This window comes from Cadophora gregata (assembly GCF_030347475.1).
Source record: "Cadophora gregata isolate MNR1 chromosome Unknown scaffold_15, whole genome shotgun sequence".
NCBI lineage: Eukaryota > Fungi > Ascomycota > Leotiomycetes > Helotiales > Ploettnerulaceae > Cadophora > Cadophora gregata.
Genome location: NW_026695938.1, coordinates 815,324 through 836,277, shown reverse-complemented (window position 1 = coordinate 836,277; position 20,954 = coordinate 815,324). Strand labels below are relative to the sequence as shown.

General features: G+C 47.6%; 8 protein-coding genes across 8 annotated transcripts; 5 read left to right on the top strand and 3 right to left on the bottom strand.

Moving 5' to 3' along the window:
• Window positions 1-527: 527 nt before the first annotated feature.
• On the bottom strand, window positions 528-3,551 carry SEC26 (coatomer subunit beta; the record flags this gene model as incomplete). Its single annotated transcript, XM_058498275.1, has 4 exons — window positions 528-676; window positions 727-2,731; window positions 2,777-3,197; window positions 3,247-3,551. 4 exons carry the CDS (start codon window positions 3,549-3,551, stop codon window positions 528-530), a joined length of 2,880 nt encoding a protein of 959 aa, XP_058351786.1.
• A 390-nt stretch (window positions 3,552-3,941) lies between these two features.
• MNH1 (Protein mago nashi) lies at window positions 3,942-5,076 on the top strand. The gene is made up of 6 exons (XM_058498274.1): window positions 3,942-4,033; window positions 4,085-4,122; window positions 4,173-4,268; window positions 4,331-4,394; window positions 4,450-4,537; window positions 4,588-5,076. Exons 1-6 carry the CDS (start codon window positions 3,996-3,998, stop codon window positions 4,726-4,728), a joined length of 465 nt encoding a protein of 154 aa, XP_058351785.1. The 5' UTR covers window positions 3,942-3,995; the 3' UTR covers window positions 4,729-5,076.
• A 161-nt stretch (window positions 5,077-5,237) lies between these two features.
• Window positions 5,238-6,792, top strand: ONS95_004895 (uncharacterized protein). Its single transcript, XM_058498273.1, has 4 exons — window positions 5,238-5,753; window positions 5,812-5,962; window positions 6,020-6,377; window positions 6,436-6,792. The coding sequence occupies exons 1-4, from the start codon at window positions 5,370-5,372 to the stop codon at window positions 6,500-6,502; spliced, it is 960 nt and encodes a 319-aa protein (XP_058351784.1). The 5' UTR covers window positions 5,238-5,369; the 3' UTR covers window positions 6,503-6,792.
• Window positions 6,793-6,977: 185 nt separating this feature from the next.
• ONS95_004894 (uncharacterized protein) lies at window positions 6,978-7,616 on the top strand (the record flags this gene model as incomplete). The annotated part of the gene is made up of 2 exons (XM_058498272.1): window positions 6,978-7,491; window positions 7,546-7,616. 2 exons carry the CDS (start codon window positions 6,978-6,980, stop codon window positions 7,614-7,616), a joined length of 585 nt encoding a protein of 194 aa, XP_058351783.1.
• A 151-nt stretch (window positions 7,617-7,767) lies between these two features.
• On the bottom strand, window positions 7,768-9,661 carry ONS95_004893 (uncharacterized protein; the record flags this gene model as incomplete). The annotated part of the gene is made up of 5 exons (XM_058498271.1): window positions 7,768-8,256; window positions 8,318-8,689; window positions 8,740-8,769; window positions 8,825-9,437; window positions 9,546-9,661. 5 exons carry the CDS (start codon window positions 9,659-9,661, stop codon window positions 7,768-7,770), a joined length of 1,620 nt encoding a protein of 539 aa, XP_058351782.1.
• A 2,256-nt stretch (window positions 9,662-11,917) lies between these two features.
• Window positions 11,918-13,011, top strand: ONS95_004892 (uncharacterized protein). Its single transcript, XM_058498270.1, has 2 exons — window positions 11,918-12,015; window positions 12,062-13,011. The coding sequence occupies exon 2, from the start codon at window positions 12,063-12,065 to the stop codon at window positions 12,876-12,878; it is 816 nt and encodes a 271-aa protein (XP_058351781.1). The 5' UTR covers window positions 11,918-12,015; window position 12,062; the 3' UTR covers window positions 12,879-13,011.
• A 206-nt stretch (window positions 13,012-13,217) lies between these two features.
• Window positions 13,218-14,289, bottom strand: ONS95_004891 (uncharacterized protein; the record flags this gene model as incomplete). The annotated part of the gene is made up of 3 exons (XM_058498269.1): window positions 13,218-13,662; window positions 13,813-13,984; window positions 14,256-14,289. 3 exons carry the CDS (start codon window positions 14,287-14,289, stop codon window positions 13,218-13,220), a joined length of 651 nt encoding a protein of 216 aa, XP_058351780.1.
• A 3,674-nt stretch (window positions 14,290-17,963) lies between these two features.
• On the top strand, window positions 17,964-20,599 carry ONS95_004890 (uncharacterized protein; the record flags this gene model as incomplete). Its single annotated transcript, XM_058498268.1, has 7 exons — window positions 17,964-18,717; window positions 18,767-18,875; window positions 18,930-19,003; window positions 19,060-19,213; window positions 19,278-19,631; window positions 19,694-19,938; window positions 19,995-20,599. The coding sequence occupies 7 exons, from the start codon at window positions 17,964-17,966 to the stop codon at window positions 20,597-20,599; spliced, it is 2,295 nt and encodes a 764-aa protein (XP_058351779.1).
• Between the last annotated feature and the right edge of the window lie 355 nt (window positions 20,600-20,954).

Sequence of the window (20,954 nt, the reverse complement as noted above, 5' to 3'; positions counted from 1 at the left end):
TGGACCGCCACCCCATGATGAACTAGGTGTCTGAATATCCTGGTCGTCGAGATTGTGTGTTTCGAATAGAGGTATATCAGATTCCGCTCGAAAGTCTTGCAGACCTCTCTCAACCTCAAATTTGCGCCGCAACTCAAGACTGCATAGGATAGGATGTCAAATCTCAGTGGGAAGTTTTATGAGATGCTTTGAAAGACTGATGCCAAGTTAGAACAGGCTTCAGCAATCGAGTGGCTCTTCAGCTTCTTGCGGGCGGAACTCAGAATACCACCGGACATTCAAAAATACTTCTTGCAATTCTTCCCTGTGGATCTAGATAACTCCTTTTGCTTTTCAGCGCCACTCAGGAAGATCCACCAAATGCGTGGCTATAACCCGTAACTCGTACCATATTCTACGCCCCACGATCGTGTCCGCTTCGGCCAAAACGTCTCTAGCCTCCGTCTATCATTACGAAGTATACCTGCTCTCGAGGCCAAAACCTGAACCTCTAAATTCAACTTCCATTCACCATGAGTTTGCTCATCTCAAGCAACTTCCCCAACCTTGTTCAAACCTTTAAGCGACCCAAGACTGAGAGCGAGACCTTGTGATCTACTGCGAATACGAACAAATCCAGTCACTGGACCATCCTCTCCCTCCTTTTCGATGCTCAAATTCGCCAGTGCGTCCTCGCCTGTATTGCATTAGTAGATATTCGTGAAGGAAGGGAAGCCAATTATTTACCAAAAACACTTCGAGCATAGAGGTTTGCACTTAAGAACTGGCAATCGCCCTTCAGCGAAGCCTCGGGGGTTAGACAGCTCATATTTGTGCACGCCATAAGTTGTGTGAGGAAATCCCGCAATGACTTGGCCTTGGAGTTGATGTTGACCTTATTCTCCCATTCGAACTCGGTCCACATAGTGCGGAATTGAGTTTCTGTGCAGATTGCAGGTTGGATATAATCCATGATATCGACATGGACATCATTCAAAATGACAACATTGTTCTCGGTAGAGCTGGCACCGTCATAAACAACATTCCCAAAGATAACCCCAGTATCTGTGGAGGAGACTTTGATTGTAGATTGAACATTTTGGAAGTCGTGTGGACCGAGATTTTGAGTAGTTGGTCGTTCGACAACCTTCAGATCGCCCAGAGTAGCGAATTCAACCGAGAGGTTTTGGAGAGTCTCCGTTGTCTGGTTTACTAAGAGAACATCCAGCACAATATCGAATTGGTGGACCTTGACATATGCCTCAGCATAAACTGGGTCTGAGAAGCCGGTCAACTGAACGACTCGGCTAAGTTTTGACGACATATCTTCGACAGCCGAATCTCCGCCTGTAGCTTTTTCAAGATCAAGCTCAATCTCATCAGTACCATCGCCGGCGTTCTTCTTTGCCAATTGCCGAATTGAGACAACATCGTCAACTTGGACTGCAGTCTTAGCTTTCTCAACGGCTTCCTTGGCAGCTCGTTTCTTCTCTTCCACCTGCACCATTGCACGGAAAGCCTTGCGTGTATCATCCAAGAACACGGTCTCGAGATCCTTGTTTTGAGCAAATTCCGCAAGGGATCTGACACAGGTCATGATTCTGTCCACGGAGTCTTCATCAATAGGTGCCTTGACGAACTGCGATTGGCCAACGCGGATAATAGAGATCATGATCAACATGGCTTCGGCGCGTAAGGCATTCGTGCGTGCTTTGTCAGGCGAAATCTCCGAGTGGCGCATGACAAGCTTTGTGAGAGTGGATGAGAGTACGGAAGCGAGGTAATAGTCGCCGTCGAGGATGAGTTGACGAAGAGGTGGTTTTTGTGCTGCCTTGACAGCTTCTAATTTTGCAGCAACTGCCGACTGGCTGGTCAAAGCACTTTCTGTGGCGTAAGTACCATCAGCAAGTACCCTCCTCGAGCCAGTTGGCGCAGTTTTGGAATGTCCGTTGACTTGTTCTGGCTCCTTGGTTGATTCTTGGCCATCCGCAACCTCGTCCAGGAGTCGCTGCTCTGATGCCAAGATTGGAATCTCGCCTAAGCTTGCTCGTATTCTTTTCCAAGCATCTCGAATGTCATTGGCTTCAAGAGAATATTCTCCAACAATCCAAAGGGCACCTCGATAGACCTTTCCGGCTCGTACCTCGCTCAAAGTCGAGACTAAACGCTCGACAATGGAAGGGCGCAATTTGGGAAATTTCTCGACCACCTCCTTCACGAAAGAAATTACATCAACAGCAGAAGTGTTGTTGAAGTCCGCAATGAAATCCATCAAAAGATCTACAACGCTTGCAGCTACCTCGGAAAACTTGATAGCGCATTGATGAATCGAGTGGATGAGCAATTGGCGATACTCATTGTTCTTCTCGAACTCCTGATCCACAGTTTTGGAAAGCTCCTTTTTCAGAAGCAACACAACTTCTTCAACGTTCTTGCTGGAGACCATTTCCATTGCGATTTCCAAGGCCTTCTTTCGCACATCGATGTCCGGACTCGAAAGAACCCGCAGAATTTCCATGATGAGGTCGTCCAAAACACCCTCATTCTTCTGTCTCAGCACATCCACACGATCAAGTACAATCAGCTTGACATTGTTGTCCGCTTCTTTGATGCTCAATTCGATGAACTTTGCGGCGGCAGCTTTTACAGCCACCGGATTGCTCGTCAGTGCAGTCAAGGACGAGGCTGCCTCATAGACCACTGTTGTTGCACCAGCTTCCAAGAGATCAAAAATGAGACGTAAATACCGAGCCTATAATGTCAGTACAAGTTATGGTAAGAGAGAAGATATTCCAACCTTATTCTGCGAGTTCTGAATAGCATCCTTGCGGATGAATTCCAGCTCAACCAATTGTAGAAGTTCGTCTGCATTTGGGATTCCATCGAAAACACTGCTAAGGTATGCCAAAGACTTGTCATGGCTAATACTAACCAAAGCCGCAAATGCATTCCTCTTGCAAGTGTGGTCTGTCTCGGTCTCCAAGAAGGTCGCTATTAACTCTGGTGCGTCGGGCATGAGACTCTCGGAGTGTTGGAATATGGAGGCGACCGCGAACACAGCATTCTTTCGGACATATGCATGTCTATGCTCGAGGCAGGAGCGGGCACACGAGAGGAGTGGTTCGATGAGCTCTGTTTCTCGAAGCTTGCATAGGAAGCGCAAGGTATTACCTCGAATGTATTCGTTGGGGTGCTGAAGGTCGTTCTGAATACCGTTACTACGCAGTTGTCAGTAAAATTAGATACAAGATGTGCTACCATACTTACCACACGAGAATCATCTCTTGCTTCAGCTTCCCACTGGCATCGAGCTTCGGGCATATTTCGTAGTAGAAGTACAATAGTTTCTTGAGAGCCTTGTGCTTTGACGGCATGACGAATCGAATGATGTGCATGAGTAGTTGAGGCATTGGGTCCCCATTCAGCATGATTGTCAAAATGCGCTTCATCGTTTCCACCTTGCTCTCATCAGTTCCCTTTTCCAGCTGCGTCCGCAGCTCGGACATGGTAGGGACATCGGCGGCATTGTCCTGGTGAACCAAACTGTATGAACTCTCCAAGAAAGAAGCCATATTGGCTAGGGATTTGGGGTAATCAGCAGCAGCGTGCTTCGAGTTTTAGTTGAAATAGGTTGACCTAGGTGATATAGGAGTCGGTGGGTGGGAGTTTGTGGGCTGCTGGGAATGCGGCACAGAGTCAAATGGATCGAGACTAGGGGCGAATGGATGGTAGGGAAGAAATTGCCAGAAATCCTTTCGCACAAGGTGAGAGAATCGGTTGAACGTTGCGCATATCAGATCAGCATGGCCGGATTTCAGAACAGTAGCTTTCTGGCGACGACACGCAGAGTGTCCATTCGGGGATTATAGCGTGGGTGCCTGACTTAATTGCGAGGCTGCAAGGCCACCAGCACCCCACCAAACGGAACCAAACTCGCGCTTCACCCAAATCGCTTCCTTCAGCCTCGAGATATCTGCAGTTTGCGAGGAAGCTCCAAATACACTTACATAGTCGACATGGCTGCCTCCAATGAACCGTTCTACATCCGATACTAGTGAGTCTCTCTGAGAGTACTGCCAGAAATATTCTAATAGCCTTTCCACAGTTCGGGACATCAAGGACGACACGGTCATGAATTTCTTGGTGAGCATTGGATAGGGATTTTCCAAGCGCAAGCTTATATATCCGAACAGAATTCGATTTTCGAGTCTTAGGAGATGGAAGAAGTGCGTCTGCGAGATATGCCAACAATTCCAACTACCGCAATGATTCCCTGATTCGGAAAGAGAGTACGTTTACCAACATCCACGATCCTCACATCCGACCGCGACTGATGCAGAGTTGCTTGTAGTGTGCGTCAGCTCTTTGATGGTGGATGAAATCAAGAGGATTATTAAGACTAGCGAGATCATGAAGTAAAGTCTTTTGCGCCAGTAATACGCAAAGTTTAGTTGACTTACAATTGCACAGGGAAGATGACAGCAAATGGCCACAGAAGAACAAGGACGGACGACAAGAGTTGGAAATTCGATTGGGAAGCGAGCATATTTCCTTCGAGGCATGTTGAAACCCCTCCGTGTGCAGCTTTTACTGACACTCCACTTGAAGACCGCCAAAATCGGCTCCCTTGTTGATGTCACAGAGTCTCAGGACCCTGAGGGCTTGCGTGTGTTCTACTACCTCGTCCAAGATCTCAAGGCATTGGTATTCTCTCTGATAGCCTTACACTTCAAGATCAAGCCTATTTGAAGAGCGAATATTGTACGACGAAGAAGGTCATTGTGGCGTACGGCGTTGCTTGTGCACCAAAAAGGGATACCATAGAAATGCGAATGCAAGTCAGTCTGGACAACTGCGGCCATTACTACATCATTTTGTGTATTTTGACGTTCCGAAGGCTTGTGCTGTGGTATTTGTGGCTCATGTACAATACCAATAATCCTGGCTTTGAATGCTTGACAATTCAGCAGGGTTCCATAAGACAAGACACTTACTTTTTCATTTATTGAATCTTCGCTTGTGACGGAGCGTCTGGCTGCAATTCAAGAACGTATTGGTTCTTCAATTAATGGAGATCTATTTATACTCATACTATATCCACTCCGATCTGGTACTCTGGTTGACACCCGGATTACACGCGACTGACGCGGGGAAAAATGGGGTAAGGATGTGCAATTGGCGGCTTGGCGTTCGAGAACCCAGACAAGGTCCTAATCGAGGCCCGCCGCCTCTGTCGTCGTCCATCTCTTCACTATCAATCCGTGATAATGCATTGCGCAACGCCAGCGGTGTCCATGTAACTGCCGGAACAAGTCGTATTCTCTTCACCTCCTGTATTCATTAGACTCATCCCATATCCTTTAAGCCTGGCCGGCGCGGGCGGCGACCAAATGCCCACCCCATCACCGTCCAGCAACGAGACCATCGTTGCAGCGACATCATTACACTCCTCATGCCCACCCGACGATGACAGAGCGAATTGGCGGGTTGCAGATATGGACGTACCTCATGATGAAGCAATCGCTACAGCGCCAGAAGTACTTCAACAGCCAACTCCTCCACCTGCAGAATCGCGGCCAGCCGGTTCAACGGATACGCACATTGCATCACAGCATAACACCAAAGAGATGGATGTCGACGAGGATAATAGTGGGCCAGATATGCTGTCTCCCATGAGTGCAGAGGGAGATAAGCAAGAAGAGAGTGAGCTGCCTGCATTGTCGAATACGGACCTTGGATCTCCTTCTATGGGCTATGATTTTTCAAACATACGAGTATGAGTCCCTTGTTCTGGTGAATTATATGTTCATTCAAATTTAACACCACCTTTAGCTCATCCCCTCCTCGCCTTCTTCTTTTCTGCGCGCCGGAAGCAAGTTCCATGGAACTCAACAATCGGAGCGCCAAGTCTACGATGTGCAGGTCGAGATCAAGCATGTGGATATGAGAGAATCGTTTCTCTGCGGATACTTGCGTATTCAAGGTAAAACAGACACCTTGGACTGGTCAGACGAAGTTGTGCTAAGCTGACATTGTTTAGGATTGACGGAGGATCACCCAACTCTCACTACTTACTTCGAAGGAGAAATAATTGGATCCAAATACAGTTTCCTCACGCAACATCAGGATTGGGGATCCACCGATAAGGTGGACCTACAACATTGGGCCAAGTTCTCGGCCTTCCGACCATTTCACAGTAAGGCCAAGAAAGGCCATTTTCACATCCCGCAACTGGCACAACGAGAGAACATATTCATGAGATGGAAAGAGCATTTCCTCGTCCCAGACCATAGAGTGAGAACGATCAGTGGTGCTAGTTTTGAAGGTTTCTATTACATCTGCTTCAACCAGATACAAGGAACAGTAAGCGGGATATATTTTCACGCCAAAAGCGAGAAGTAAGTCATGTTCACGAGACCAGTGCCCGTTGATCCAAAGACACTAATTGCAACCTAGGTTTCAACAACTAGAGCTGAAGCACGTTGAAGATAGGGGATGTTTCGCAGCAATGGAGTTTCGATGAATGACGATGGCATGAATAGCGTGTGTTGATTTGGAAAATAGTCTGAGGAAAGGCTACTTTCTTAGCAAGAATTAGGGGCTTGTAAATGAGGCATGGCATCTGGGATTAAGGGCGAATGCGTAAGGGCTCCCAAAAGGGGATCTAGCATTCATGGAGTTCGATTTGTTTTTACATCCGTTTGGAGTTATTTTGTATGCACAGTGCAGCTCTTGACTCTGTGAATATTCAAGCCCAAATATTCTGCAAAATATTCGAATCTGAAAAAATATCAGTATATCATCTTGAAGAAACTATTCCGACATATGGCCGGAATTGGTGTTACTCCATTCTGCCTAATAAATTGCAGGAGCACGAGGCATGTGAGAGGTGGATTCGCGTCCCTCGAAGCTAACCTGAGCTCCCCTCTTCAACACCTTACAACGCTTCGCAACGTCAACAATAACACTTTCCACATCTACAACCCACGTCAAGCACAATGGATTTCGCACCCTACCAAGATCAATCACCCGAAACAAATCGAGCCCTCTCACCTCCACCTATCGAAGGCCGACGCTCTTTCTCCCCTCGGCGCTCGTTCTCTCCAGCACTTCCCTCTCCTACCAATGCGCCCAAGGCCACAGCAAACCCATGGCGAGCATCTATAGACGAGACGGTCTCACCACAAGGTTTCGGAAATACTAGTACCGGGGCAGGAGATATTGAGAGCGGTCGGGGGAGACTGAATGAGTTCGAGACAAGTCTTCCTATCCGGCTGGACTTTGAGGCATGTCTGGCATATATACTGCTGCCTCCTGCAGGTGGAGTGCTGCTGCTGGTCATGGAACACAAGAGCGATTATGTTAGATTCCACGCTTGGCAATCTTCGCTGCTTTTCTCGGCCATGTTTGTCCTGCATTTGATATTCTCGTGGTCGTCATTTCTGTCATGGGTCATTTTAATTGCGGATCTGGGAATGATAGGTTACCTGACGATGAGGGCATATCAGGATGGTGAGTCTTCCTCTTGCGGTAAAATTGCTGGAGACAGTGCTAACAATTACACAGCGGATACTCTCGACAGGTGCGAAGTGCCTTTCTTTGGCAGACTTGCGAGCAGTATATTGGACGATGAGTGAGATTCTGGTGGTTGCATTTTACGTTTTGAGATACCCATTCATTGCTTTCTGACATGAGCTGCTACTACTGTACTCGAGATAGACTAATACTTAATCATGATCCAATGGATCATTACATCGGATTCAGCTCCTTCATTCGGAACTCCTTTGTTCAGAAGTATCTCGGCATTGGAGGTGCGTTATTGATGTCCATGGGCCGTGCCATATTGTCACGTCCAGGTTGGGGGAATGGGCGACCCTGCATGGAAGCGTTCGCAAATCGTGGTCTTTCCATTCCAGGATGACCAAAGGTGGGTCTATCAGTTCTCTCTTCCAGGATGTTGTTTAGAGCAGGCCACATTCCGCTCATACCGATGGCTTGCTCATCATCATCGTCCCCGTCCATCTCCTTTCTCAAACTGTCAATTTGCTTCTTCAACTCCTTCCACAGGATATTCCCGCTCAACTCGTCTTCCCGATGCTTGAACTTTGGCTTCTTTTCCTCTGGTCTAGCTACAATGACCAGCAGGGCAGCGACGAAGGCCTCCTTCAAATATGCAAAGCTGAAATCCGCTGTGATATCCGCAACACGAACGGAAAGTTCCTTCGGGAACTCAACCTTCTTGTTGTTGCGGAGCTTGTGCCGCCAGTAATCAGCATACTGTGATCAGTCAGCATGAACTACGAATACCCGAGCTGGCGGAAGTGGGTGTGGTCTGTACCTGGATGCGCTCGTCACGAGACGGGACATCGAAGAAATACTTCCTGTCGAAACGACTCGGACGCTTTGCGATTCCAGGATCAAGTCTTTCAAGATGGTTCGTACTCCCTATCATCAGTATCCCGTGGTTTGACTCGAGGCCATCCACTTCATTCAAGAAGTAACTTCGAACCATTGGGCTAACCAGGGAGTCGACGTCTTCGAAAATAAGAAGACAAGGCGCCATTCGACGAGCCATGACGAAGATTTGGCGAATACCATATTCAGGCCCTGCGTAGCTGTTGAATGTCTTCACATAGAGTGATTCGATGCTGGATTTGGTCCTCTTGGAGATGTCATGCATGAGAGCTTTGGTGGAGATGGTTTTACCATTCTGCGACACTGATTAGCATTTCGAATCAGCTCAGAAATCTGCCGACTCACTCCAGGTGGGCCGTAGAAAATGACACCTCTCTGAATATCCCAAGTCAGCTCCAGACAATCGAATATGCAGCCGAGAATATCAAACCTTCCATGGAACTCCAAACTCAGCATATCGGTCTTCAGCATCAAAGAAGCCAATCACATCGTCGATAATCGTCTCCTTCTTTTCCTTCTCCAGAATAACGTCTTCCCAGTTCGACTTCTGTACGTTCTCCCAGAGCTCTCTATTAGGCTGCCAATATCCTTGGTCAAAGACAAGAACCTCACCGTGTAGCTCCATCTGCCATCGGGCAGCAGCAGCTAGCAAGCCGTCTGCTTTCTTCTGAGCCGAAACCTGGCTCTCAGACTCGTCGACGAGAATGTAGTTGTAAGCTACGGATCCATAGGCGCCATCTTGTCCATTCACAACATAGAGAAGGAAGGCATCGCCCTTGTATACATAGTCGTAGGAAGCAAATGACACGTGCTCGGCGAATGCACCGCCAGTCTCGTCGTTGTATCTTCGAGCTGGTGGGACGAATTGCCGCTCCAACAAAGCCTTGTCAGCATCACGAATGAAGTAAGTGACATCATCACTCGAAGCACCAAATGACAGAAGGTCACTGGTGTAGGTCGGGGCTATGGTAAGGTGGTATTTGGGATGCTGGGTGCGGATGGCAGTAGCAATAACACCCTCCGTGAATTGTCTCTTTCCGGAGCTTTGAGATGTAAGTAATTATGCTTTTAAGCACAAAAGATGAACAAGTCTCGAATTCGATGCCTTGATGCCTCGAAGGTGGTGAACTATAAGAACGATGATGAATTACCTGTTCTTAAAGAACTCATCGGAAACAGACCCTCCCCCTCCTCGGTGAGACGATGATGCTGCGGGGTCGCGAGAACGATGTCCAACATGGACGAAATCATCGAAGGCGGACGACATATTGCTTTGTCAACCGCGGAAATTCAATTGAACAAAGTCCAGACTTTCTCTGAGGCTATTCGGTCACGAATGACAGAATTTGAGAGCTGCAGCAATAGGAATATGGATCAGATGTCGTTGCCTAGACCCCAGCCTCCTCAGCGTCGTACCTCCTCTGCAAACAAGCGGCGCAATGAGACAGCTGACATCACATCCGCCAAGGCATTTTACTTATACGTGACACCAAGTGGAAATGGGCTGTACTGCAGAATGGAACCCTACCGCATATCTGAAAAAGATGCCTTGTGCAACGCACCAACAGAAGTAAACCGACCAAGCAGGCCATGGAGCCCTGTTCTTCACGCGCTCGGGTCTGCTTGCTGCGATTTGGGGCAGACTTTAACCTCACATCCTCTACCATCACTCCCAGAATTGTCGCTGGAGCGATAATTTGGCTCGAGACGCCCCAGTGGAGAGTGCTTATTCTAGCTGCCTCTCTCTTTTCTGGTGCCGTTTTTCTGGCCCGATAAATTTGATTGAAGCTGTCGAATTGTATGAAAATGGCATGATTTTGCTGTGATCAAAGCTTGGAAAATATGTTCAGAAAGAACTTCCTCGAATTATAGGCCGGGCATTTGGAGCTTCAATCATCAATACGTTCAGTTGTAGTTCATCTGAAAAAAATGTGGATTTTGAGTATCAGAAGTTAAAGCACATAGCTCATCCGGCTGTTAAAATGAACGTGGTATGCTTTTTGTGAGGTCATAATAATGCACCGCCTGATATCCGTCGTTATTTTCAGTTTTCCTCATTGTTAATAAAGAAATTTCCTTCCAGCTTTTAATCATTTCTGACACCCTCTTTGCTACTTCCAGCGTCGCCTGTCTACTCTATTTCAAGCATCTCTCTTTGACTTCCATGCTTGGTATCTTCTGACCATTCCTTGGTATGACCAGAGATGAAGTTTCATGTTGCTCATCTCGCGTTAAACCTCTGGCTGCAATGCTCTCTTCGTTTCTTCAAATCGCTGCACGTCATGCTTTCGGTATTTTGCCACGAGGCGGTGCGCATTCAACAGTGATACATCGTTCTAGGTCGCTCAGCCGAAGCGAACTAAAGTTGTAGCTGATACTTGTGACCAGTCAAGAGTTTTTCCGGCGACCTCAAAGTACCCACCCACAATCAATATCTCGGTAATGTCTCTTTAAACTCATGATGTGGTGTGGTTTTTAACGGCTTTGTCGCTTCGCGGTCGACTTCATTTCATTTTCGTCTCATCGCGACAAGTCTCGAAGCTATGCACTTTTGACCCATACCTAAAGAAACACAGTGAAATCTTCAACTTTTAAATCATCTGAAGGAGTATGCGCTGTATCATTGGTTGATAGTGTCTTTCTCCTCCTTCGAGGAGTTTGTTTCTAAGTCTGGTTGGTGCTCCGTCTAAGCGAGCTTTACATTCTCCTTCCTCCATGAATATCTCGTCGGAAAGCAGACAAGTGCTTATTCACCACGGGCGTAACCACCCCGTTTTGGAGTTGAGCTACGAAATTATCGTCTTAGATCGGTTTTCTGAACCTAGCACATTGCTCATGGACAGCGTTTCCAATGCCAAACAAGGGACATTTCATTGTTTTTTCTGCGATTATCTCCTCTCCACCTTCAGGATCAGTTTTCAGCTAATCCCAGTGAAGAATTTATAGTCGTTTCCACCAGAATGACTACTATATTTATTAAGCCGATCATCCAGACACTGCAGAAGTCGTATACCATGCTCTATCTATGTCCGCCTCATTTCTATCCCTGACACATCCTCTTAAAGGGGTCATCAGAAATTCATCCTTGAGCATACATGGCATCAGACCACGTAAGCTTTTGATAACCCCGCGATTTTATCTATCAAGAATCCCCTGGTCCTCCGATCAGCCAAAGTACAAATACGAGTTTCTCAGGGGTATTTAGCCGTCTCATCACCAAACCTCGATATATATCCAAGATACCCGCAAGCGAGCCACAATCTTCTCAAGACCAAACGACCTTCCACGATCCTCACTTCACCAACGATATATATTATCAGCTTGCCTGAGTCGCGTTGTCCCTTTATCCGAGAGATAAGGGGTACGAATCATGGCAGAAAAGCATGTACGGGATATCTGTCTTGGAGGGAGATCCAGGTAGGAGGACGGGGGGACAAATCCTGATGGAGAGATAGACGGCAAAAATGTATTTAGTTTCATCTGGTAAGTGATTGATGGCGAGATAACTGACGGCCCGAGGTAGACAACCAGGTAGTTGTCGTGCCATTAAACGTTACACGAATATGCCAAATGGCTACTTATCCAGGAAGCATCCCATTCGAATCTTAATGGGCAGCATTTGTAAGTTATGGACTTTTGTATCTGAATATCGCTTTCCAACAATCAGCATGGCACCAAATGTATTCTTTCTCTCCACCCTCTTCCTCACCTCACTCTCCGTCGCCGCACCTGCACCCGCCCGGCATGCCGCCGCAATACCACCCTGCTACGAGATCGTAATTACAGCAGGCACGCTCCCGACACCCACGGTATCCCCTCTCTCGCCCCAAACCACGGCCCAAATAATTGCAAGTCGGATCTCAGTTGTGACACCTGCCCCGGAACTCCGTCACCGCCAACTCAAATCGATCACATACGGACCCGGAGGCTGGAGCGTCGATACTCTCCCCACAGAGACCGTAACCAACTACTATTGGGATGGAGAAACTCCATACTCATGGCCTGCCGGAGAACACCCTCCTTGGCTTCCACCAAACGGAGGAACAATCATAAACACTGGCCGCTTGACAGTGACACTCGGTAAGCGAGACGACGGCGAAGGACGCGAGAAAAGACAGTTGAGTCCCATAACTTATGGCCCTGACGGCTGGGGACACAGCGTTCTTCCGGTAGCGACAGAGTCAGGGTGGTGGGGAGAAGGCAAAACATTTACATTCGCGGGACAGACGTTTACGTTGGGTGGGACGGGAGTATTGACTATCACGCTGGGGAAGCCGCCGAGAGACTTGGGAGTCAGGACGATGGGACTGGACGTGGAGGAGAGGCAGGAGTTGAGCTATAACGGGGGGAGTACCAGGGGTGGTGAGGGAGCTGTGACTGCAAGCGAGAGGCCGACGGTCACATATACGGATGTGAACGGCAATGTGAAGACCGTGACAATTGTGGGGACAGATTCTTTGTCTTTCACTCAGCCGCCGTTGTAATCGGATCTCCAGTTTGTCAAGTGCCAGACGCTTTTTGGCGCCACTGGGTAATGATTCAGCAGCTAAGTGCCAGTAGTGAGACGCGAACTTTGTAGTTGGACTGGCAAGTAGATATCTGGAATGGAAAGAATATGGTAAAGCTTTTAGCACGCATGCACTCCTTTTCAGATATGTACAGAGCAGACCAAAGCAAGAATAAGCAATTCGTCCACCCTTGCAGTTCCTCACCACAGTTCCCATCCCATCCCATCCCGAGACCAACCGACTTTGCCAAGTCCCGAATCCAATCGCCGTGACCCAAACAAAGTATTGCCAGCATAAATAGTATAAGAAAAACATCTATTCAGCCTTGCTCTGGCTTCTGGTCTTTCTCTCAGCCCGTCCAGTGGCAGGAACCTTCTTCTCTTTGGCGGGCTTCTTGTCACCGTTTGCCTTAGGGCGACCTGGCTTTTTCTTCTCTTTCTCTCCATTCACGTTTGTTGCCGGGGCTGCAGTTCCATTGCTTGTTTTCTGCTTCTTCGAATCTTCCCCGGATTTGTCTGCTTCGTCCTTCTTCTCATCATTAGCATCGACTTTCTCGTCTGCCTTTCTCTTATCACCAGCTTGAGCTTCCGAGCTCTCGTCCTTCTTTTCTTCTTCTTTCTTCTCTTCGGGCTTCTTCTCCTCAGGCATTTTGTCATCTTTTTTCTCTTCCTCCTGCTGCTTATCTTCTTTCTTCTCGTTGTCTTTCTTGGGCTCTGAGTTTGTGCCATTGGATTGAGGTCCGTGGCTTTCGACATTCAGCCTATACGAACCTTACAGTCAGTTCATCTTCTTATTGGAATATAAAGTTGAAGTCGAAAGAGAATGCGAGCTGCGCCGTGTAAGGTTAATGGTCTGCCAGTGACCTATGCAACAGCGATCAGAATTTCGGCTCAAGAATGGCAGAACTTACTCGCTTGCCTTCTTGACAACATCATTGCCAGGACGCTCAATGTGCACCGCAGGGTTTCCTTCTTCGCCATGCTTGGTGATCTCGTTACCACGGTTAGAGACGACAGTCACATCGCCAGCCTTAACTTCAATAGCAGTTCCGGATGGTTGGCCACTTCCCCAATTCCAGGAAACTAGACCGGGTCGTTAGCCAATGGCTTTGAGTGAAATTGCAGGAGGCACGTTGCATCTCCTTGCAAGACAAAAAAGTGTATGGCTATACTTGCGCAAGCATATAGCTTCGGATTTAGCGAGATAACGCCGATAAATGTGCTTATGGAGCTTGTTTTCCACCTGTCCGCACACCTGGCAGGGACTTGAGGCTTCACAGGAAATACACATGTAGAACTAATATGTAAGAGGCCAATTGAGGTCGTGCAGATAGAAATGAAAGCATCCTCATACCTTTGTCGCCTTCTTGTACTTGGTTCGCAGACATAGTAGGGAGGCTTACACGAACTAGTGAAGCTTTTCAGAAGTAGGAATTGATTCTGTGGATTCAAAGAGGTGGATTCCGCGACTTAAAAATGGTGATTGGAATGGTTGCGCGATGAAAAGTGATGAGTTGCGACTAGAAAGCAGGATGAAGAGGATGAAGTGACGTTCAGAAGAGGAGGTCGCTCCATGACGCTATCCCGGCGAGCGTAATCGAGGTACACAGCAGGGAAGCAGCCGGGCTGAGGTAAGGTCAGGCAAGGCCAGGCCCAATGGGGCGGCAGCGGGCAGCGGAGTGAGCGCGAGCGCGACAGGCGAGATCGAGGCACACTCGCCACAGCTGAAATGTGAGGTGTGGGGAGGTAAGGGGGCAACGGGGCAAGGGCGCGGTCAGCGAATCCCATGTATCCGTGCAAGCAGATTGCGGGGAAGACGCATTCCAGGATTAGAGACTGTACAGTACTGTGCAGTAGGTAGGTATTTATGATCTGCGAAGCACGCACATGAAGCCTCCGAGCTGTCAGCACATCTCTCTGCGGCGTGCCGCGCGAAGCCTTCGTTTCGTTGCCTTTGGACAAGAAAGTATATCCTCACAACTGTTCTTGTTCCCTCTGCCTGGCTGCGCACCGGAGTTGGCGCGCTGCTGATGTTCCGCATGGAGCACAGGTTCCCTGAGCGATTTCGGTACCTGATTTGACATTCCAATTGGTGGATGGGGTTAAAGCGGCTAATGCAGGTCATCACAAAGTGGAGGGCGGCGTGTCGTGAATGAAAAGGGGGCGGTTGGGTAGTGAAGTCAAGATCTTGCTCAAGCGAGAGACTCGTCATCATGGCCGTAAGGTTACGGAGGACTGCAAAGACCAATGAGGCGTATATGTACGGTGAGCTGAAGCTGTTCAGAAATCTCAAACGAAAGGCGGTGTCGATATTTGAGAATGAACTGGTATTGTTTTGGCTTATCGAGAATCATGGAATGCTGGGCCGGAGTTTGTTCGTTCCAAGTTGGACTAGTCTCGCGCATCTAGCACCCTGATCAGTTCGCTGCAGGGCCTTTTGAAAAGTCAGAAAAACCACAAAAGGAAATAGTGAGGGAAATGGTTAAAGAGCTTGTGATTCACACTTTTCAAATCCTCTAAAGCAAGAATAGTTCCCAAGAATCCAGATGTCTGCTTTGTTGCTGTCTCGCAACGTGGGGGTGGACGCTGGTGTTGACAGTTAGCCGAGCCCCTTTTATTATTCTCAGGCGTGTTGTTTTGAAGATTTTGGAAACGATCGCTCAAGTTACAAACGCCACCCAGGCCACCTACTTTTGTTTCACTATGCTGTCGCGAGGGCCATTAATGCAAGTTCCTCGATTTGCCCCTTCTAAAATGGGGCGGGCAAAAGAGCGCGTTTTTGATACAGCTCAAACGGCCATGCCCTGAAACTTTCGAGAGGATTTGAGAGGTTTCGCAGTTGATGGACACGACTGGTCGTACATTCACTGACTGGACAACATCGCAATTGAAATGTTAATACTGAACCTCAGAGCCCTGGCTATCGTATGCGACAAGCATTAAATGCTCATACAATCTCCTAGCAGAACATAAAGCCGCCTACTCTCAAGCCTGTGAAAAATTATAACAACACCGGAGCTATTAAGTGCACACAAAATTCGGATCTTTGAGTACCCAACGCTGTACAATTATGGTATCTTCCTCAATCTCATGGCCGTTGTCCAGTCTATTGTTGGAATAAGGTAGACATACCAAGTTGGTGTGACCGTAACATAGGGTTGCTCTGTCCTTCTGTGCACTTCTTAATGGTTTTCCAGTGCTTAAATATTTTGTAAAGTAACCCCAGTTCCAGACAACCCAGTTGCACTAGATTATTCAGTCCCTTAGCTAAATATGAAACTCTTCCCGATTCTTCTTCTTCTTCTCACCTGTCACAGTCCTGTTGCTCGCGTCGCTGCAACAGCGTGCAACCCATGAATGGCATAAGAGCTGTCAGCGAAACACAACGAATTTTTACAGCTCAGACTACTGTAAAGAATGACTGCTCTAGCTTTTGAAAGCCACTGTATATCCATCTACTACTATATCCACGTGCGTTGGTCATCGTGCCATGTGGAAATAGTTTTCACACCAAATGGTATACATTGTCACCGGTAGAGAACGGGAATGATAGCGGCGCATCATTAATAGCTGGGGCTATATTCGATGGGTTATCAATGGACTCTAACGGGGAGGTCGCATACATTCTAAACCCTGTTGGGGCTTTCAGGCTCAAGGCTACGAGAAGTGGCGACTTCAGGAGCCCTGATCATCACCGTTAGTGCCTGAATGAGATACATGCAAGCAAGGTGAAAGAAGTACTCGCATTCAAACCCTTCCTATCTTCTAGCTATTCTGCCTGGCCTCCTTACTTTCTGGCAATGGCCAGCTCTTTTCACTACGTCGTTCTCAGTTCAAACATTCATTTGGCCTTTGGCCTACACGGTTCGCGTGCTTAAATCTGCGTATGTCAACGGCGTTGGCATATCATATTGTGTTTTCACCGAGCTATTTTGCCTCCAAGGACTTGTAAAGGAGTGGAGATCAGATGGTAAAAATATTGAAGCAAACCCTGCTGCCAAGAACGGTTGTTCTTCGATTACGGGCGACAAAACACACCACGACTTCAATGGGTCGTATGACGAGACAGATGCAGAAAAGCTTACTTAGACCTCCAACTCTCGAGGTATTTCTTAAGAGTGTGACCGTTCATCTTCTTCATTAACATCAACATATTGTTCAAATATAGAAACTCCTTGAGCGCAAGTGAACTCGTGAAAGCAACCCTGTTCTTCCGTACCTTTATCATTTAATAATTGCTTTCGCTATTGCTTTTCAATCTTGATGCCAGACACTCTATCTTTCCTACTTACTCTTCGCAAAGACTTCTGCACTTGCATCATTCTTATCTCTCGACAACTCAAAGCATGATAACCTCTTCGGCAGTGACTTCGAAGTCTTTGATCCAAATCTCCCAAAATATCTGGGAAACAGCTGACCACACGAGCAGACGAGATCCAGGTCAACTCGCTTGCTTACCGAGTATCAAGCTCGACTTTCCGACACCACCAATCGGTTTTTGGATTACGTGCATTAACATCGGATTTCGGTTCTCGGAGTAGGTGTGAATCGAGGGTTGGATGAAGCAGAATATTCAAACCGAGGCTGACAAGATGCTTCGACAAACAAGCTTCATGTTTCAATCGTTATCGCTCCAGTCAAGGCTTTGGATATTGAAAGATTGTCCGGGCAGGCATTCAGGCACCTGTCAGGAATATCATTTTCCACCTTCCCTTTTTGTTTAATAACAAAATGCCAAGACAGCCCATCCCATCTATCAGAACACCCCACCTATGCAGAGCCTCCCATTCTTCGCGAATGAAAGGCAGTTTGTTATCAGCTTGGCACGTCCTCTCTCGTCATCACTGTTCCTTACATACCATCCTCAGTGTTTTCTGAACGGTTCTGGTCAAAGTGCAAAGATGTACAAATATCTGCCGTTCTTAGTTCGATCGAGGTGTCGGCTCCGCCTTTTCCCCCACATACGGCACTATAACTTGTCCTGGGAGCCATTTACGGTACGGTGTTGACAAAGTGTTGAATCAATTGTTGATAAGAGGCCGGGTTTCAAGTGTATTCGGGCATGTTGTGTTGGTGTGAATGCAAGAGGACTTCACCCTATGCCTATCTCAGTAGCGGGCAATCGTGTAAATGTTGGCCGCATGGAGTGAGCCTCCGGATGAGCCGTCAAGAGAAATGGGTAGTATTCCGCACATTTGAGAATGGCTGGATATATAAGATCTGTAGAGCATGGACCACAACTTCTTATTTTTCGTCATTGCCAGCTTCCCGCTATACTTTTAAATTCCTAGGAAGAGTACCAACACTTTTCGGCAACATGGGGTTCCTTTCAATCGCTAGCATTGCTAGCTTGGCAATCGTGGCACTTGCATCTCCTCTCAGCAATGATGCTGGCTTCGGTCACATTCGCTTCCGGTCAACAAAAGCGGTCAACCGGGAATCTCTCCATAATATTCACATCGAGTACATCAAGGCTGACTTCGTTGGCGACTTGTCCGTTCTTTATGGCGACTGCGAATCTTCCACGACAGAGAATCACCATCACTTCATTGGCAGGACCGAGATCAGTGCCGATTCTCGTCCAAAAAGATTTGTCTGGTCGGTCCCAGGAGATGCTTTCAGTGGAGGTTGTATTCATGCGTTCTCTGGCGAGGAACTGATTGGAAGATCTGCTCCAATCACGCTTGGTGCGCCATTGAAGAGAAGACAACTCATTTCTGACGTTGCTGATACGTCTGGACCATGGTTCGATGGAGTTGCTTATATGAAGTCGAAGAATGAGACAAGCGTGTTTGTTGCAGAAGCAAAGAACAAAAGTTAGAATCACTTGAAGCCCAGAGTGTGAGATTGTTAACGCAAAATCAGCAATCGCTATTATTGGAGGGGGCATGTCTGGTCTCCTGACTAGCCATCTCTTGCAGTCTGTCGGTATTGTAAATTGGGAGATCATGGAATCCAGTCAACGTGTTGGAGGGTAAATTTTTCTCATAACTCCCTAAGAGCTTTTCCTAAATTCTGACAACAATAGCCGCATCCGCACCAAGTACCTCAATGGCTCCAAGCCTGGAGACTACCAATACCAGGAGATGGGTCCAATGAGATGTAATATTGGCTTACAGATCCTCCCTCCCTCGAAAAATGTAATTAACATATTCTAGTCCCGGTCAGCTTAACATATGCAGATAGCGGCGAAACACTTGAAATTAAAGACCACGAGATGGTTTTCCAACTTGGCGAAGTCCTAAATGCGATGAACAAGGACAAGCCTGAGCTTGCGGTCAACTTCATCCCATGGATTCAGAGCAGCGCGAAGTATGCCTTTCACATTTCTTCAATATTCCAGCGATGATTAGAACAACAGCTAACCGCAATATAGCACACCCATAAGCTCAAACGGTGTCCGCCTCGCCAACAACCGAATCCCAAGCAAGTCTCAAGTTTCAAAAAATTCGATTCTGGCTGGCGTATCCCAAACTTCCGCCAATGCTACGGAAGAAGCAATTGCTGAAAAGGCCCTGGAAGAATTCGAAGGCTTGGACCGCAACAGGACTAGAGAAATTGCTTCCAATGTTTTCCTTGCTCACAAGCATGCCATCCAAAATGGGCTGTTCGATTTCTCAGTCGCTAATTATCTTCGATACGAGCTTGGTGTCTCTTTGAACGTCACTGATTTTATCGGAGGTGCTGGCGGGGCACCTATGTGGGATTATGATAATGTTTACTTTGCCGCGTAGGTTCACTTGTCCTGTTTCACTCGCTCAGCAGGGCAATACTAACGCTCAATGTCTCTAGGACGACCTGGAGAACAATCGATAAAGGTCTCGAGTCTCTTCCGAAGGCATTCTTGCCTCACGTACAAAATAAAACAACATTCGGGCGCTTTGTCTCTGGACTTACATACATCCCCGAGACCGACAAGATCAGTGTCAATTGGCGAGATGCGGATGACAAATTTTCTATGATGACAAAAAGTGCCGAGTTTGACTATGCCGTAGTCGCGGCTCCATTCTCGAAAGTTAGACTCTGGAGAACTCCTCGTAAGTGGCACTCTCCTGCCGCGATATAGGTGAGCTCTTCCCTGACAGATTTGAAGCTTACTCGTCGCTTCTCTCCCGCGCCATTTCATCGATGCCATATTCTCCCAGCTGTAAACTGAGCCTTCACTACAAAACTCGTTTCTGGGAACATATGGAACCGCCGATCATTGGAGGATGCGGATCAACCGACATCCCTGGTGTAGGATCAGTTTGTTACCCCGCCTACAAGATCAACTCAACTGGCCCAGGTGTCATTCTCGCATCTTACGTCTCAGGCACGCCCGCGATTTCGGTTCAGTCTCTTTCGGAAGAAGATCACGTTGCAATGATCCAGCGCGCCATGGTTGAAGTTCATGGATCCATCGCAGATGAGCAATGGACTGGAAATTATGACAGGCAATGCTGGCAAGTGGATGAACACCAAGCCGGTGCCTGGGCTTCACCTCTTGTAGGCCAGCAGGACTTGTATCTGCCAGCTTACTACAATACGGAGTTCAAGACGGTCTTCATAGGAGAACATACAAGCTACACCCATGCTTGGATCTTTTCGGCACTGGATTCAGCTGTACGCGGGACAGTTCAGGTATTGCTTGATATGGGCCTTGTAGATGAAGCAAAGACTGTGGTGGCTACATGGATGGGCAGATGGATTACTTTGTGATGAAGAGAGTAGTGCTGGGTGGCTGGAACATTGGGGTCGATGACTAATGAGACATGATGTTTACTGCCCCTTTTGACATCTCGCTTAGCTCTGGTTAGAGTGGTACGAGCATGTGCAACCTGAAGTCTAGGTAGTATGTCTAGTACCTGAGCCTTGCTCAAAATGCCCCTAAAAAGTTGTTAGCGGCGATCCGAGCTTGCGCGCTCTATAGATGGCCGGTACACCAATTTCAATGCGTAAACATGACATATGGTTGATCGGCTCCCAACGAACGGAGAGTGGAATCTTGACTCAGGTATTCAGATGATCAGTTTAACGCGTTACCTTTGAAGTACTGGTACTGATTCTGCAGGAT